This window comes from Ursus americanus, chromosome 18, assembly GCF_024610735.1.
Source record: "Ursus americanus isolate L20-20 chromosome 18, mUrsAme1.1.p, whole genome shotgun sequence".
Taxonomy (NCBI): Eukaryota; Metazoa; Chordata; class Mammalia; order Carnivora; family Ursidae; genus Ursus; species Ursus americanus.
In genome coordinates, this window is record NC_142144.1 from 33,474,100 (window position 1) to 33,491,173 (window position 17,074).

General features: G+C 49.3%; 1 protein-coding gene across 1 annotated transcript; it reads right to left on the reverse strand.

The window, feature by feature from the left end:
• Nucleotides 1-666: 666 nt before the first annotated feature.
• Nucleotides 667-16,112, reverse strand: POLR1E (RNA polymerase I subunit E). The gene is made up of 12 exons (XM_045780581.2): nt 15,927-16,112; nt 15,283-15,386; nt 14,014-14,090; nt 12,358-12,443; nt 10,452-10,510; nt 9,527-9,671; nt 6,991-7,098; nt 6,295-6,391; nt 4,285-4,418; nt 3,299-3,380; nt 2,425-2,556; nt 667-1,013 (listed from the first exon to the last, which is right to left on the reverse strand). Exons 1-12 carry the CDS (start codon nt 16,000-16,002, stop codon nt 854-856), a joined length of 1,260 nt encoding a protein of 419 aa, XP_045636537.2. The 5' UTR covers nt 16,003-16,112; the 3' UTR covers nt 667-853.
• Between the last annotated feature and the right edge of the window lie 962 nt (nt 16,113-17,074).

Sequence of the window (17,074 nt, forward strand, 5' to 3'; positions counted from 1 at the left end):
GTGGGTACTGAAAACAGGGGTGGCTGAACTCAGCACTGCGGTGCCCAGTCACCGGCCTCAGGACTCCAAGCAGCAGGGTCGGGCAGGAGCGGCGTGTCCACGCCTGGCCTGAGGGAGCAACTGCAGTGTGTGTCCAGGGGTCACCTCCTGATTCCCACGCATGCAGCCCTTTCACAATTCTATAGCTTTCTGTCCATGCATTAAATCCCCCTTTAAAGAGTTCTAGAACAATTTTTCCGTCCTTCACTCTGATTCATCTCTGTCAAGAACGTGCGTTCAGAGCTGCCCGCTGCCGTCTGTGTGGCCAGAGCCAGGCAGAGCCACCGGCGGGGCTCATCACTTCCTCTGATTTGGCTCCACCGTGTGACGGCGGCCTCACACTAACCGGCCTCCTTCGGCAGCCCCACGGCACAGGCGACCCACAGGTAGCTACCGGTCAAGCCTGAGGCCTCCTCTTCCGGCCCAGCTGGGCTGCACCCTCCTCACCATGGACTCCACTGGCCCTTGCAGTCCAAGCACGGCACTTCACATTTCTCTTTATTAACATTTATCCGTTAGACCCACCCTAGGCCGCAGCCTGTAAGATCTGAGGAGTCTGACTTCCCCAGCCCCCCCCCCACGGCCCCAGCTGCCATTCGTCATCACAGCGACACCAAGGAAGAGAGGTCAAGTCCAACACGGCCATCGCTTTATGTTTCCGCTGAGGACAAGCACAACTTGAGATGCTGCCTTCTGGCTTCATACCCACGCCAAGGCAAGGCTTCTTTTTCCCTCTCACTTCAAAAATAAAAATGGAAATGAACAGAAGTAGTGGCTGTGTGTGGCCAAAATGCTCTATCTGGAAAGCACGCCTCTAGGTGATTCTCCTCCGCTTCGACTGGCGTTCCAAGGTCGGGGCCGGAGGCAGCGGGATGGACAGAGTGCCCAGTTTGTGACCCTCCTCCCTGCCGGCTGCTAGAGACACGCTTCTTTTAGAGATCTTCAGCCTCATGGCTTTCGCGATCTCAATCATCCTAAGGAACAAACACAGAACAAATGGGCGACAGTGTCCTCAGTAGGTCTGCTCAGGGAGGCTTGACAGGAGGGAGCAGCACATTCACGCTCCTGGCCACGGAAAGAATCCCCAATGCGGCCACCAGGAGCAAAGCAGAGACGGAAACAAGATCGTGAGCCAGCAGAAAGACAATTTCATTTTAATGTCTTACCATTAGAAAATATCCTTATTATAAGTGATAGAAAACCAGGCTATCTAGACACTATTAATAACTGTTTACTTCTGATAACCAGGACTGAGCACTTGCTAGAATTTTGGTACAACTTTTACAGGCTCCAAGTATCTTGTTTCTCTTTTATTTTTAAACTCACTGCCTGTGAGAATGCCATTTGTGGACAGCCCTCAGGATAATCCCTCCAGGGACTGCTAGAAGAGTCCAGACAAGGGTGTTCTCACAGGCTTTCTTGCAACACCATCAGCAGCCTTGGATACCAGATGTCCCTAAATTACTGACAAAGGCCAATATATCCCACAGTTCGTGATCCTCGAAGTTCTGCCCCCTACTTAGTCTGAATCCCTCCTAGCAAGGCTAGATTGAAGGGCCCAAGACCCCAATTCTGCCAACTCTCCCAGGACCCTCCAAGTCTGTCCCTGCTGCTGGGTCACAGAAGCCCGCATATGACATTCCTGACAAATGGCAGCCCCACCTTGCTTCCAACACGTCACCTGGCAGCCCCTTCCATCTGACTCAGAGGAAGTTCTCTTTGCTAAGCTGAAATTGGGTTCTCTTACAACTTCCAGCCCCGGGCTCCACCCCTCAGGACAGTGTCAGAGACTGCTCGGTTATACAGGGACAGAATGTTGTGGGAAGGGGCGCCTGGGTGGCACCGCGGTTGAGCGTCTGCCTTCGGCTCAGGGCGTGATCCCGGTGTTATGGGATCGAGCCCCACATCAGGCTCTTCCGCTATGAGCCTGCTTCTTCCTCTCCCACTCCCCCTGCTTGTGTTCCCTCTCTCGCTGGCTGTCTCTATCTCTGTCGAATAAATAAATAAAATCTTTAAAAAAAAAAAAAAAAAAGAATGCTGTGGGAAGGCTCAGGCTTGAAGCCCAACTATTCCCCTTCTTGGTTGTGTGAGGCTGGGAAAGTCACTTCTCTGACTGAGTGACTTCTCTGAACTGAGGGTTCTCCCGTTGTTTTTGAGGGAAATCACGGAGATCACAGACTTAACCCTGTGCCTCGCACAGACAAGACACTCCAGAATGTGTGGTCGCTCTCCCGTTTACTCACTCATGCACTGACAACTGTCCCCCAGCCCCAAGTCTTGTCCACACTACACTTCCCCAGTTCCCTAGACGGGCGTCCTGCTTTTCAGTAGTACTAGAAATACATTAAGCGCCCTGCAGGGAGCTTGTGAGTCTGCGGTGCTCACCTTCTCTCACTGAGCTTCAAGTCTCTCTGCAACGCCGTCAGGTCAATCTGGAAGTCGCTTATGTGCAAAGCAAGGATGATTACGTATGCAGTGATCTTCGCCTTCATAGAATCCGAAATTAAGTTCCGTAGGCTACAAAAGCAGTGGCAGTGAAGGAGAGACAGCATTCAACTCTAAGATGATTACTCCAAAAGCAAAATAAAACACCCAAACCTGTTCTCATGCCCACTCAATGTCTTCCCATCTTGGGGAGAAGAAAGTTGAGCGCCACTCCAGGTCCTGTCACCGCCTTCACACCCGGTGCAGCAGTGAACCAACCCCAGTGTTCCCTCCAAGAGGGACAGGGAAAGCACACCTATACTTTGCCTAGGCACAGTTAGAGTCTCGCAATGACAAGGACCCTCCGAGCCTGTCCCCGCTGCTCAGCAGGGCCGCTGGGAAAACAGTCATCCCAAACCCAGTTGCTGATGATTTTTCCAAGCACACTCAGAGCAGGAAACATTCCGAGCAAAGGGCAGGAAAGGCCAGATGCACTGCTTGGGGTCCTTTTCCCAAACGCATCACACTGGCCTGCCCTTTCCTGCTACACTGCCTTCCCGCGGAACACGGGTTCTGTGGGATATTAGGAAGGGTTCCTTGAAAGAAGTCTCCAGGACTTCCCAGAGCCCCTAACGTGAGCGTCTCCAAGGGGGACAGAGCAGATAATATATAGGGTTTCCTTAACGGACTTGACCCCAGGCCCCTGTAAAGGGCAGCGGGTGCCCTCCTCAGCAGTGTCTGCGGACGCAGAAGCCAATCCACGCTCCAGGGGCGCCCCCCCAACCCGGCCCTGCTTTCTCCTTTACAGGCAGAAGCCCCGAAGCCAAGCCCCGACCTGCCGTTGTTGTAGGTCAAGCAAGTGAAGTGCTTCAGCAGCTTGGTGTTGATGATGTGGGGGACTCCAGGCCCCAGGGCACCTGCGACACAAAGGCAAGTTTGCTCATTTGGTTCCCGAACCCTCGGACCACACCTCCTCTGTGAGCTGCGACGAGAGGCCAGCAGCTGCACGACCGCAAGGAACAGGACCATGTGGTGAGAGAAGCAGGGGCCTGGGAAACAGGACAGCCACTTGCCGATGCAAATGTGCTCAGGGCTGCTTCAGCCTGCAGGCCGCACGCACCCCAGGGATGCCTGTGATGGGGCAGCGGCGAGAAGGAGAAACAGATCCCAATGAGGTCTAAAGTCACAGAACTCGCAAGATGCAACACCGACTGTGGCGAAAGCCCAGGAAGAGGGAAAGGAGACTGGAATGTGAAAATAAGCAGCAAGCAAGTACTGAAAACGTACTCTCGGGAGCTCACGCACCGTAAGACGGCACCACCTTGTGCCCAAAACCACAGGTGGGCTTCCGACTCCGGGCAGACAGGAGTTCAGCGCACGCACCCGAGGCCGTTGCCGTGGGTGACATGGGTTACCAGGGGAGGTGGACTCTCTTCTTCCTCAGTCGGAAATAAGCTGACACAACACAGCCCTGCCACGAGCCTTCATGTGAGCAAGGCCTATTTTTCTCCCCGCAGGACAGATGCTTGTCCAACCGTCCCTTAAAATTTTCATTTGCTTTGACTGGATACTATACTTTGCCCAATGCAGAAGAGAAGTAGAGAATGTTAGCTCTGAACAGTCGTACGACCCAGGCTGTCCCCACTTTCAGATGAGGAAGGGGCTGGGCCAGCCCTCTCAGCAGTGCCCACAGGAAGCTCACCGTTACACAGAAATAAAGATCTAGACAAGCACTTGCATTTTCCTCTCTCATCAGAGCTGGTCTAACGGACAAATAACAGGCTGGAAATAACTAGAATAAAATGTCTACCATGGACTTACTCTTCCGCTTAATCACTTTCTGTGCTCGAAATTTGATGAGCGTGTCCAGAAACCATATGCATCGCGCCTGGCGGTCTCGGCTCTCCTCATCTGATGGCAAAGACTTCAGCGCTTCTATGACAAAGGAGCAGTGGCTAAAACAAGGGGGGGCAAGGGAGGAATGCGTAAGACCAACTCTGTCAGGAGCCCTTCACACTCTCAGATGAAAACGGCGGGCATCCTCCACAGCTGATACGCGCTCAAGAGTCGAGGAAGGGCCATCCCACCAACGCTCCTTGTAGCACAGGGACCACAGTTCAGTGCTAGGGCACTCAAGGGCTGGTCAAGAAACAGTCCAGGCTTTGGGGGCCGTCCAGTCTCTGCTGCATCTACTCAAAGCTGCCAGTGCAGTGCAAGAGCAGCCACTAATGACACACACGAATGGCCACGGCCGTGTTCCAATACAACTGTATTCACGGGCAGCAGACCAGACTTGGCACACGGGCCACAGTCAGCCCCATCCTGCTGCGGTGGTCGGGGGCGCAGGCTCTTGAGTCACGCTGCCTGCGTCTGAACCCCCTCTCTGCCGTTTAGCAGCCTGGGCAAGTTTCTGTCAATCTTCTATACATCTCTGGACATCACCTTCACCTAAAAATCTAGGACAAAGATAGTAGCCTCCGTGTAGGTGTTTATTTGTGCATTAAATGAGACAATGCAAGGAAAGCGTTTAGAACAGTACGCGGCACACGTAAGCGCTCCGTGAGTGTCAGCTATTATTTTTAGGGACTGTTCTACCACCGTGAGGACCCTGGGCTCACAGGCATAAGAAGGCTCTTCAAGGTCATCTTACAGCAGCCTCCTTTTACAAATAAGAAAACTGAGGCTCAGAGAAGGGGCGAGCACACAGCACGGCGGGCAGAGCTCAGGGACAGTTCTCCAGACGCTCCGCCCAGAGCTCATTCCTGCACCTGCTACGGAGCCGCAGTTACATTAAGACAACCAAGAACCGGCAATAAGCTTTTCTGGAAATGTACCTTTGTTTCTTTAGAAGACTCTATTTGACAGAGAGCACAAGGCACAGAGGGAGAAGCAGGCTTCCCGCTGAGCAGGGAGCCCCGCAAGGGGCCTGATCCCAGGACCCCAGGATCACTACTCACGCTGAAGGCAGACGCTTAATGGACTGAGCCACCCAGGCGCCCCTGGAAATGTATCTTTGGAACAACAGCAACAAAAAAAAAAACACTTTCAAAAATCGGGACCCAACCTAGGGTTGGCAATTTTTTATTTTCTTAAGATGAAATTATTAAAAGAAAAAACTCAAAAGCAAGAAAATTCCACTATCATCGTAAAAGAAAAGCTGCTTTAAGGGCCAAAGGAGGCAAGGGAGATAATCTGAGTTTTTAAAAATATACAGTATTTAAATAAATTAATTTAATTTTTTAAAAAGATTATTTGAGAGAGAGAGCATGCGCACAAGCGGAGGCAGGGGCAGAGGGAGAGAGAGGGAGAGAGGCAGACTCCCTGCTGAGCGCAGAGCCCGAAGCAGGGCTGGATCTCAGGACCCTGAGCCCAAATCAAGAGTCAGACCCTTAACCAACTGAGCCACCCAGGTGCCCCCATAAATTTAACTTTATGTATAAAAGCTCACTCAGCACACCATCACTTCCACTGGGACCTACTTGCAGGCTGGGCCCCACTGGTGACAATCACTATCAGCGTAACACTGGGGACATGGGCCAGCTCCGGCTCCAAGCCCCAGACCACAAGGCCTCACCACCCTCTGGTCCGTCACAGGCTACATGCACTCTGAGGCCACGTCTCTCTCCCCTGAATGCCACCCACAGCCTTGGGACAAGAGGCCTGAAAGCCCACACATTTTCAAGAAAACACTGGCTTGTTCATGTTTAAATGTTGAAAAGACATAGGCCCTCACTGACAGAAACCCCAAAGGTCCGCTTCATGTCTGACTATTGTCGTGTTCTGACGTCACTGCCCCAGACACTCCATCTACCCAAGGGGCGGGGGGGGTACCTGTTCTCTTCGATCATCTTCAGGATTTCCTCTGATGAGACATTCCTGAAAGCTTCAGATGGGCTCCGAAGAGCTTCATATTCCGTGGTGGAGAGAACTAGTTACACGTCAAGAACGTAATCTGGCCAAAACGTCCAACCAGCTTGCTCACCTCAGAGTGGCCGTTAGAGATGGGAAAGTTGAGGCCCAGATCGGAGAAGACCACATAGTCCACTGGGGCTGAGCACAGGGACTCGGTTCCCCAGACTCCCAGCCCAGAGTCCATTCCCTGCCGGGGCTTTTCGGCCTCGGCTTATCACAAAGCCACTGCGGCCATTTTCCCTCTGACTAGACCCACAAGTAGGGAAATTCTATGCTCTACTTTTTACAAATCAGTCTGCGCTAGACTTAGGGCTGACTTAAAAGTCTTATTTTGACTTTAGTCATAAAGAGTGACCCCCACGGGGTAGAGCTTGAGGGTATCTGGCACTTTGTTGAGGAATGGGCTTGAATCCCAGGGGCTGAGGGCTAGTCCCTCAGCTAGCGAGGAAGTCCAGATGACTTCCCAGCAACAGCGCTGGGGCAAATGCAAAGATCTGGACGTAGTTTCTGGGAGCATTGTGGGACCACCAACATCCTCGGGAGCCTGTCTGCCCACTCACGTATGCACCTCCCAACTTGTGAAATAAAGCAGGACTTCTACTGCAGCAAGGATACGGTCTTCAAATTTATACACGTCTTCAGGCTTGGTCGCATCAGCGTGGCAGGGAGGAAGGTAGAGGGAGTCATCGTGCAGGTCATCATGGATGGCGTCACTGACCAGAGCTTTTCAATAAAGGAAGAGACGGTGTCGGTAACAACCTGCTGGGATTCAGGTTCCCCAATACTCTGCAACTTGTGCGCTCAAGATTCTAAATGGTCCAGAAACTCCTAATCTGAATGCTTCTGCCAATGCGGCCTGACCTCCCCATCAGGCTGATGGGTCCAGGCCGGCGTCCACTCATGACACAAAGCTAACTAGGCACTGGAGAAGGTGCACGCAGCGTGGTCCCCCTCAAGTAACCCGCACAGCAGCTGCGAGGGACAGGTGTGCTAATAAATATTTACAATACAAGAGAAGCTGAAAGTGAGGAAGAGAGACTTTCATAGCTTAACTTCCAGAACACTTGTCCACAAACTGTGAGTAAACACAAAAAATCAGAATATAAAACTGTAAATAGGGGCGCCTGGGTGGCACAGCGGTTAAGCGTCTGCCTTCGGCTCAGGGCGTGATCCCGACGTTATGGGATCAAGCCCCACGTCAGGCTCTTCCGCTATGAGCCTGCTTCTTCCTCTCCCACTCCCCCTGCTTGTGTTCCCTCTCTCGCTGGCTATCTCTATCTCTGCCAAATAAATAAATAAAATCTTTAAAAAAAAAAAATAAAACTGTAAATGACCCTACAAGAAGAACCACGTAAGAATTAAGCATATAGACACGGACAGAGAGGAATACAGGAATATTCTAATAGTTCATCTGGTAAAATGATGGGAAATGAGTGAATTCTATTTTTTTGTTTTATTTTATTTATTTGAGAGACAGAGAGAGCACGGGTGGGGGGAGGGGCAGATGGAGAAGGAGGCTCCCTCCGAGCAGGGAGCCCAACGTGGGGCTTGATCCCAGGACGCTGAGATCATGACCTGAGCCTAAATCATGAGTCTGACGCTCAACCAACTCAGCTACCCAGGCGCCCCTTTTTCTTTTCTTTTTAAATATCCTTTGACAGCTGAGAGTAAACTGAACAAAAAAACCTCAAAAATTTACTTACGCTGGGGCGCCTGGGTGGCTCAGTTGTTAAGTGTCTGCCTTCGGCTCAGGGCGTGATCCCAGAGTCCTGGGATCGAGCCCCACATCAGGCTCCTCCGCTGGGAGCCTGCTTCTTCCTCTCCCACTCCCCCTGCTTGTGTTCCCTCTCTCGCTGGCTGTCTGTCTCTCTGCCAAATAAATAAAATCTTTGAAAAAAAAAAAAAAAAAAGAACTGGAGTTCCCTTTAAAAAAAAAAAAATTACTTATGCTTTCAAATAAATGGAGACACATTTCTATGTTCCTGGATAAGAAAACATAATATTGTAAAGAAGATGTTGATTCTCTCCATTTTATTCTCAATGGGATTTTGAGGGAATTTGACAAAATAATTCTTAAGATCACCTGGGAAAAAAGGCTACTCTAATCAATGTTTGTGAAAAATAAGGAAGAAAGGAGGAATTTGCCCCATCAGAAAATAAGCTGGAAGATAAGGCTACTGAAAGCAAAAGAGCCTGGTGCTGCCACAGGAACAGAATGGACAATTGAACAGAACAGAGAATGTGCTACAGCGAGAACGATGGCTTTTTAAATCATCTTCTACAAAGAAAAGGAAGGATCTGGGGACAGCTGGCTAATCCTTTAGAAAATATAAAATTAGATCTGTACCATATGCCAAAAAAAATCTTCATTAAGATTTAAATGTAAAAAGTAAAATTGTGAAAATACTGAAAGAAAACATAAGAAAATATTTATATAATCATAGGGTTTGAAAAGATTTTCCAAAAATTACTAAAATCCCATTTTATTTAATTTATTTAATTATTTATTTATTTTTAGGTAAGCTCCACGCCCAGCATGGAGGCTAATGTGGGGCTTGAAATCACGACCCTGAGATCAAGACCTGAGCTGAGATCAAGAGTTATCCACTTAACCAACTGAGCCACCCAGGTGCCCCTAAAATCCCATTTTAATAGAAAAACTACTCTTATGTAAACTTTCTCTTATGTTCTTATAATGCGGTTGAGCAATAAATACATTTTTAAATAATACAATTAAATGCTCAAGCTGCTGATGAGTTTAGGAACAGAAAAAGGTCCACCGATCCCAAAGTGACGCACTGTCTCTCAAGGCTCAGTTCAACATCATCACATCAGTTTTCTTGCCCAAAACCTCCCTGTGACTCCGAGACAGGCCTTCTCCTTCTGCGCCCCGCCAGCTGGAACCCTGGAGCCCAGCACATGGCGCGCACACACCCGTCCCCACAGTGGTCTCCTCCACTTGACTGTGAGCTCCCTGAGGGCAGACGTGTCTTACTATTTCCAGACTGTTCCCAAGGAGGCACTCAGTGAGAGTCAGGAAGGAAACCAGCTCTAATGCCCCTTATCTCCATCTGTGGGGCAGGTAAAAGATCTCAAGAGAAGAGGAAGCGGCCTCTATGAGCAGACTCTTACCCCAAGTCCAACTGCTTACCAGTCACACCCTTGGCATCGATAATATTCTCTGCGGCTTTAGCTACGGCACAGTTCAGAGATTCACTGCCAACGCTGTTCATTCTTCTGGAGTTCAAAGCCCGCTTCTGTTTGGTGGTTCCAAAGGCTTCGATGCAGGAATCCATCTGCGCACAGACAAATCTGGTCTGTCTAGGGACAGGCTGGGCACTACCACTCCTAGCTGTGTGACTGCGGGGAAACTCTCAGCCTTTCTGAGCCAGGATTACCTCATCTGTAAACTGGGCTGAACCATACCTCTCTATCTCACAGGTCTGTTGTATTAACAGATCTGAAGTACTCGCTTTGTCAACTGTCATGGCCTGTTTACAAATCGACGGTGTCGCCGTTTGCACAGTGAAAAGCCTGGCCTAGAATGAGGACTGGCAAATCTGGCGCGCAGCCTGCCATTTTCCAGCCCTACACCCGCAGCAGACGTCGCTAATCACGCACGCTTTCGCACTGAGCCCGAACACAGCCTCACGCCGTTCTCAACACAGCGCTCCAGGCAGTGCTGAAGACTCCATCGGTTTGCCGTCTGGGGGGAGATGAGCTTTGGAGGAACGGCCTACGCTGAAAATCCTGAAGTTTACTTTTAGTGTGAAAGCTTCCAGGCTACAACCAGTGTTTTCTGAATTTGCACTGAATCCAAAACCAAGTGTCACGCTACGCCGACGCAGCCCAGGGCACCAGGTCCAGACACGGGCACGGAGCTGCGCGTAGCTGCCCCAGACGGGAGGACGGCGCCCTGTGAGGCCGAGAGGCCCCTGCGGGTAGACTGTCCGGGCAACCACAGGCCGAATGAGCGGGAGCAGCCTGTGTTCAGCCAGCGCGTTTTATTGCCGGAGAAACGCAAGGCCTAGAAGGAACGTGCTTCAGGTCCCATGTCTCAGTTCTGTCACACTTACCTTTTCTCTAAAAGTTTTGGTCTGACTCTCTTGTGTCGATTCACTCTCAATTGATTCATCTATCGAAACACAAAACAAGCAAAAACAGAGAGGGGAAAAAAGCCAGCTGTAATGCCCACAGATTATAATAGTGATGCATACTTATTTCAGGGTTAATCTAAGAAAAACAGGTTTCTTTACTTCAGGACTTCCCAGAGTTTAACACGATGGGTCCTGTGAACATTTAGTCTGTGGCTTTAGTATACAGTTAGAGGATGTGGAGAATATATGAAGGAGTCAAGTGAAGAGGCATCTAGTCCAACCTCTTCGTTTTACAAATAAGGAAACAGCCTTCCAATGAAATGATGTGGCCAGGTCAGTTCACCAGGCAGCGGCCAACATGGGATTAGAAACCAAGTCCTCGGCTCTTCCAGTAAATAGTTTTGCCCTCCTTATAAAAGACCTAAAAGCAGGCATAAATGTGAGGTATGTGTTACTTCCATGAAGCTCTCTCATCTCCCAGGAAGTATTCAATCTAGTACAATCGGGACAGGAGCGTAAGCTCTAGTGACCTTGTCTGAGTTTTACTCCCAGGTCACATACATACGAGATGAAATGAAATATACATAATACAATACAACTTAATATAACTTAATGTAATTATAATATGAATTATATTAACATTACTAATATATAATAATATTAGTATGTATTAATATATTATAGCATATATTATATTATACTGTATTATAACATACATACATATCAGCAGTATGTCCCCATCAAAGTCTGTGCCAGTTTCATCATTGATAAAACAACCAGAGGGTTGTTACATGAAGTAAAGGATGCCACGCATTGAAAGTGCTTAGAACAGTGCGTAGCATACAGTAAGGAATCAGTAACTGTTGCATGTGCGTGCATGGGTGTATGTATACGCTGGCCAGAATAAACCATTACTTACACATTTTTTACATGTAAAAACAGATTTAATCAACAGATTAATGAACAATTTCCTTTGCCTCCTTAGAAGTCAGAAAAGCATTTGAAGGATAACTTAGATGTAGCTGTATTGTTCGCAAAGCAAGTTGTTTGGACCCCTAGGAAAAGTCCCAGATGGGTTCCAGGACTCAAGAGCCCTTTACAATCATATGCAAAATCTCACATATATTCTTGTATATTATGTACGTTTCTGGGAGGTAGGTCCAGGTCCTTCAGATCCTTAAAAGGACCGGCACTGCTCTGAGGGAATAAAGCTGGAACTACTGCCTGGGAAGGTATGAGGCAGATCCACCATGACCCTGACAATCCTTCCTCACCCACGCCCTTCCCCACTGTGGTTCTCAGTACTTAAGATTTAGGGAACAGGAGCCCCTTGAGTCTGACCCTCTGACCTATCATTCTGGAAGATCCCACTCTAGCCCCGAGCGTTCTCTAAGATGCCACAGCAGAGAAGCGGTGCAAGCTCTCCCGCTGGATTAGAGAAAAAATGGATCTCTTGAACTGGAAAGTGCAGAGACTTCTCATTAACATGAAAATTACTGTCCAACCTATACGTAACCCCCATCACCTGCTTAAGACCCTAAAACCTCTACTCCGACGAGAACAGTGAAGAGTTAAGAAAGGCCTTTAAATGAAAAAAGTATCAGACGTGCCCCCAATATTCTGCTCTGACACTGCTCAAGTGGCTTTAACTAAGACGACTTCCTGATCTCAAATCTGTCAGCGCCGCAGGGACAGGACCTGTGTCTGTTTTGCTACATCTCCAACCCCTAACTCGTGCCTGGAGCATAGTAGGTCATCAATAAATATTTGCGGAAGGCGCCCTTTTAAAAATAACTACAAAATGTGTTTTACAAACCAAAGACGAACTCGTCCAACCAACCTGAAACATGCAGTGTTTTTGTGAGCCTGCCTGACTGGGCCCTACCTGAGAACAGTGGCTGCATGTTGAACAGTTCAGCATCATACACCTCCATCTGGCCAGAGGTCTTGTTCAGAACTCCCACAAAGTGCCTGAATAAAGTAGGAACAATACCAGTGACAATGGAGTATTCAAAACATACTGTTGACAACTTCCTTTTTCCTGCCATAAAGTTCTCACCGGTCTTTCTGCCCCAATACATTTGCGGAGCACACACTTGCAGCTGAGTAACTGTAAGCCAATTACATTTGGGCTCGCTGCTGTAGTGGGAAACCCCCTGGGGATGTAAGAATCCGGAATTACACTAGCATTTATTGCATACATAAAGTTTATGGTGGCAAAGACAAGTAAAACTTTGGGAATTATGGGGAGAAGACCAGCCCGAACTAGAGAATCTGCATGATTCTCTAAAGGCATGATGCGGTGTTAACAGTTTTAAACATACACAAATTAGGGGCGCCTGGGTGGCACAGCGGTTAAGCGGCTGCCTTAAGCGGCTGCCTTCGGCTCAGGGCGTGATCCTGGCATTACGGGATCGAGCCCCACATCAGGCTCCTCCCTATGAGCCTGCTTCTTCCTCTCCCACTCCCCTGCTTGTGTTCCCTCTCTCGCTGGCTGTCTCTATCTCTGTCAAATCAATAAATAAAATCTTTAAAAAATATATATATACAAATTAATCTGACTTCTTTCAGGGTGGTTCCATGGGGATTTTGAAAGGGCCTTTTTGTGGTTCACTGTTGGATACTATGAGAGGGACACTGTCTGCATTACGCCAGTGCCTGACAGTTACAAGCTGTTCGGGTGGACAGTCTTCAAGCACTGAGGGGGAGCCTGGGGGTTAGTGAAGGGCAGAGTTGCCCAAAGCCAGTTGCAGAGCTGTATGGAAACCCTGGAGCCTTTGATGCTACCAAATCCTTTTCTTGTTAGTTCAGCAGAAACTTCTGGAAAGCTTTGGCCTATTGATCACACACTCCAAGTGAGTGGAGAAGGCCGCGTTTTGGGAACAAGACAGTTATAAAGAATATTGCAAAACAATGAAGGTGGTCAAAAGGTACTTTCAGTTACAAAATAAAGAAGCCTTGGGGATATAATGTACAGCATGGTGACTGTAGTTAACAATATTGTATATCTGAAAGTTGTTAAGAGAGTAAATCTTAAAAGTTCTCGTCACAAGAAAAAAATTGTAACTGTGTGTGGTAATGGATGACTGCTTATTGTGGAGAACGTTTTGCAACATACACAAATATCTAATGGTTATGTTGTACACCTGAAACTAATGTTAGGTTATATTATATATCAGTTAAAAATTTTATTTTTTAAGATTTTTTAAAGTAATCTCTACTCCCAATGTGGGGCTCAAACTCACAGTCCCAAGATCAAGAGTCGCATGCTCCACCGACTGAGCCAGCCAGGTGCCCCTAAAAACTTAGCTTAAAGAAAATTACAAATGAATGAGGTTTTAGGAAATCCAACAAATGTAACTTATTTTTCTCTTTTCAGGCATGTCTGCATGCTGGTGTGAGGGCCCCTGGATCTGGGAACACAAGGACATTGTAAACCTCTCCAGATTTCCCCCACCGCCCCTAAAATAAAGATGGCAAACAACAGTGCCAGGCTCACCATCACTATCCCCCCTTCTCGTGTCCCTTCCCCCACACCTACCTGCACAGAGTGTTGCATTTGAGAGCTCCAGTCCCAAAATTGTTTCCCACATAGGAAAGTCTGTCTGTTTCAGCTGCCTAAAACGTAAAGGGAAAAAGCACCACTACAACCGATGTTGAAAGGTATTAAGCATCTTGTCCCTCCTTCCCACATTTGCAAAAGCTTTAGAATCCAAACTGCAGTGGATTAGAACCAGAGAGCCTCTGGGAGATGATCCAGCCCCACTATCCAAGTCCCACTATCTCCCTGGGAGAAAGGCAAGAGGACTTCTGAAAGGGACGCCCCAGAGAGTGCTGGCTTCTAGCTGGTCTGAAAAGTTCTTGGCAGAGCTGCACCGCAGGCCTTGGGAGAGAGGTCCGGGGCTCCCAGCACTTAGAGGCATGCAATAAAATGGTTCTGCCAGCAACCTCCTGCGCCCAAAGTCCAAGCCCTTCCTGAACTTCGTCGCCCATCCCTCCCATGACTGCTCCTTATATGCTGGCAGGACTATGGAAACAGCTGATCCACTCCTCAATCACAGCCAAGCTCCCTATGTTTGTCCTTGCTACCCTCTTCCCTTGGAATAGGAAACCTCAGCTGTCAAACCATTCTTCTTCCTTAAGAGCTCAGCTCTGCCGCGCCCTCCCCCAGGAAGGCCTTCTGGCAAGCAGAGACTTTGAGCTCGCTCTCCCTCGCTCAGGCTCTGAGCTTGTCTGCTTGTATGAGTTATGAACTCAAAACCAGTTCTCACCTCTCTAAATCAGTGGTTCTCAACCCGGCAAACCCCCTCAGGGGACATCTGGGAATGTCTGACATTCTGGGTGCCACACAGAGGAGGTGCTACTGGTATCTAGTGGTGAGAGACCAGGGAAGCTGAACATTCTGCGATGCACGGGTCTGGCCCACAACAAAGAATAATCGGGTCAAAATGTCCATTGTGCCCAGGCTGAGAAACCCTGCTCAAGAGTAGGCGCTCCCTCAGCGTGGGGCCAGGTCCGACTTAGCTGTTTCCCTTGAGGCTTACAGCGCCCGGCCACAGTGGGTGCTCAATAAGCGCTTGCCGAATGAACAAATCAAGGAAAGGCCAGAACTTCACCAAACGCACATAACTGAATGGAGCCTGTCCCCAGACCCCAACCTGCTAGGACTCACAGGAGTTCTTCGAAGGCTCATCTGCTATCCTCCCTTTTCTCCTCTCACTCACTCCCTCCCGCATCCACCCACACCTAAGGGCCTCTAAGGCCTCCAGAGACCTGCAGAGCGGAGGCAGCTGGCCGCTGCAGCACTTACCAGGATCCGCTGACTCTTCTTCCTGGGGTTTGTGGAGTCATTGCTCTTGTACAAAGTAAAACGCATGTTGCCTGGATTCTGCAGCTTCCCATTGGAGAACTGGACTGTAAGATTGCAGCCCAAGAATGAAATGAGAGTAGAAGGACCCACAGTGTATGGTGGGGAGGAACCGGACTGGTCCTTGGGAGGGAGGGACTGAAGAAATGGGAATGGTAAGGAAGCCCAGGTCCTGACCTGAAGGGGGCTGAAGGAGGTCCTGATCCAGCTGGGAAGAGAAGATGGGGAAGGGCTGCGACAGAAGAAAATAACTAGGGGAATGGCGCTGAGGCCCATCCCATACCTAAAGAGACGGGAATCTCTGCCCGTGGAGAGAAGGAAGCGGGGCAGGTGTGAGTGGGTGAGGGGATGAATGGTACAGCCCTGGGGAGGAGGGTGCCTGGGACGTCCTCATCAGCTGGGAGGTGGTGACAGAAAGGTGGTGGGATGACAAAGGAGTCCTGGCCAAGTCCCATGTAGTGGAGGAGACTGGAGGGGGTCTGGGCCGAGCTGGGAAAGGGGCCCGACAAGGGTAGGAGGGCTGTAGAGGCACCCAAACGGAAAGGAGGAAGCTACGGGGAACTCTGCTCCGGCTCCGCAGTTTTTACCCAGTACTGCTCTCTGGCTCTCGTCGGGCTCCCCACAGTACAGCCACCTCGCACTCGGCAACACCTCCGCCGCCATCTCGCCAGTCCGGACGCCAAGATTAAAAGTTCAGACAAACCAGACGCTGGAAGCGTTAGCAGGCCACACGCGGTCGCAGAGCTGAGCGACGGAAGAGGCGTGGCCTCGCCGGCACCGCCCCGCGCGTGCAGAGACGGCGTGCCTCCGCCCCACCCGACACCGCCCCCTATTAGCTCCTTGCCTGAGCGCGGAGGCGTGCCATCCCCGCCCAGTCTTCGCCCCGCCCCTCGGGTTGAAGAGGCGGGGCTTCCGCCCCCTCCGGATCCCAGTCCTCTCCTCCGCCAGCCTCTCCAAGGCGCAGCAATCCGCGTGCGCGTAAAGGGTTGTGTGGGACCAGGACAGTTACCACAGCAGGAGGGCCAAAGCAGGACCTTTGAACGTGGACTCAAAGGAGGGTGTTTTTGAAGGGCAAGAACTCAGGTCGTCTCATCTCTTTTATCCACATTGCCTTCTTTCAGGACTCAACAAATGACGTCACCAATTGTCCCAGTAAAGTTTTCACAAAGAACCTGTTCCAAAACACAGGTTGCGTTTAGTTGTCATCGCTCTTCAGTTTCCTTCAACCCAGAACAGTTCCTCACTCTGACTATAAATTTTAGAGATTATAGGCCAGTTGTTTTGTAGAATGGCCCTCGTCTGGATTTGTCTACTGTTTTCAAGTGATTAGTTTCAAGTTATGCGTCTTTGGCAGGAATATCACAGATATAATGCTCACTGTAGCGTATTAGGTGGCCCACAATTTCGATTTGTCCCATTACTGGTTATAGTAACTTTGACCACTTACACCACTTACAGTTTTCAACGCTGTGGTTACTCTTTTCCCTTTGTAATTTCCCTTTGTATCTGTCCCTTATTTTGTGAGCAGGTACTTAGAAACTAAGTAAACATCCTGCTCATCACACTACCAATTTACTCATATTTATTAATATCAGTCTAGACTTATAGATTCCCATTTTATTCAATAGATTAGAATCTACTGTCACTTATTTTCAAGTTCAAGTTTTATCAGATTGAGCCAGTAGGAACTCCATTAAGCTGGTTTCTGGGTTCTTTTAACACGTCCACATCATTT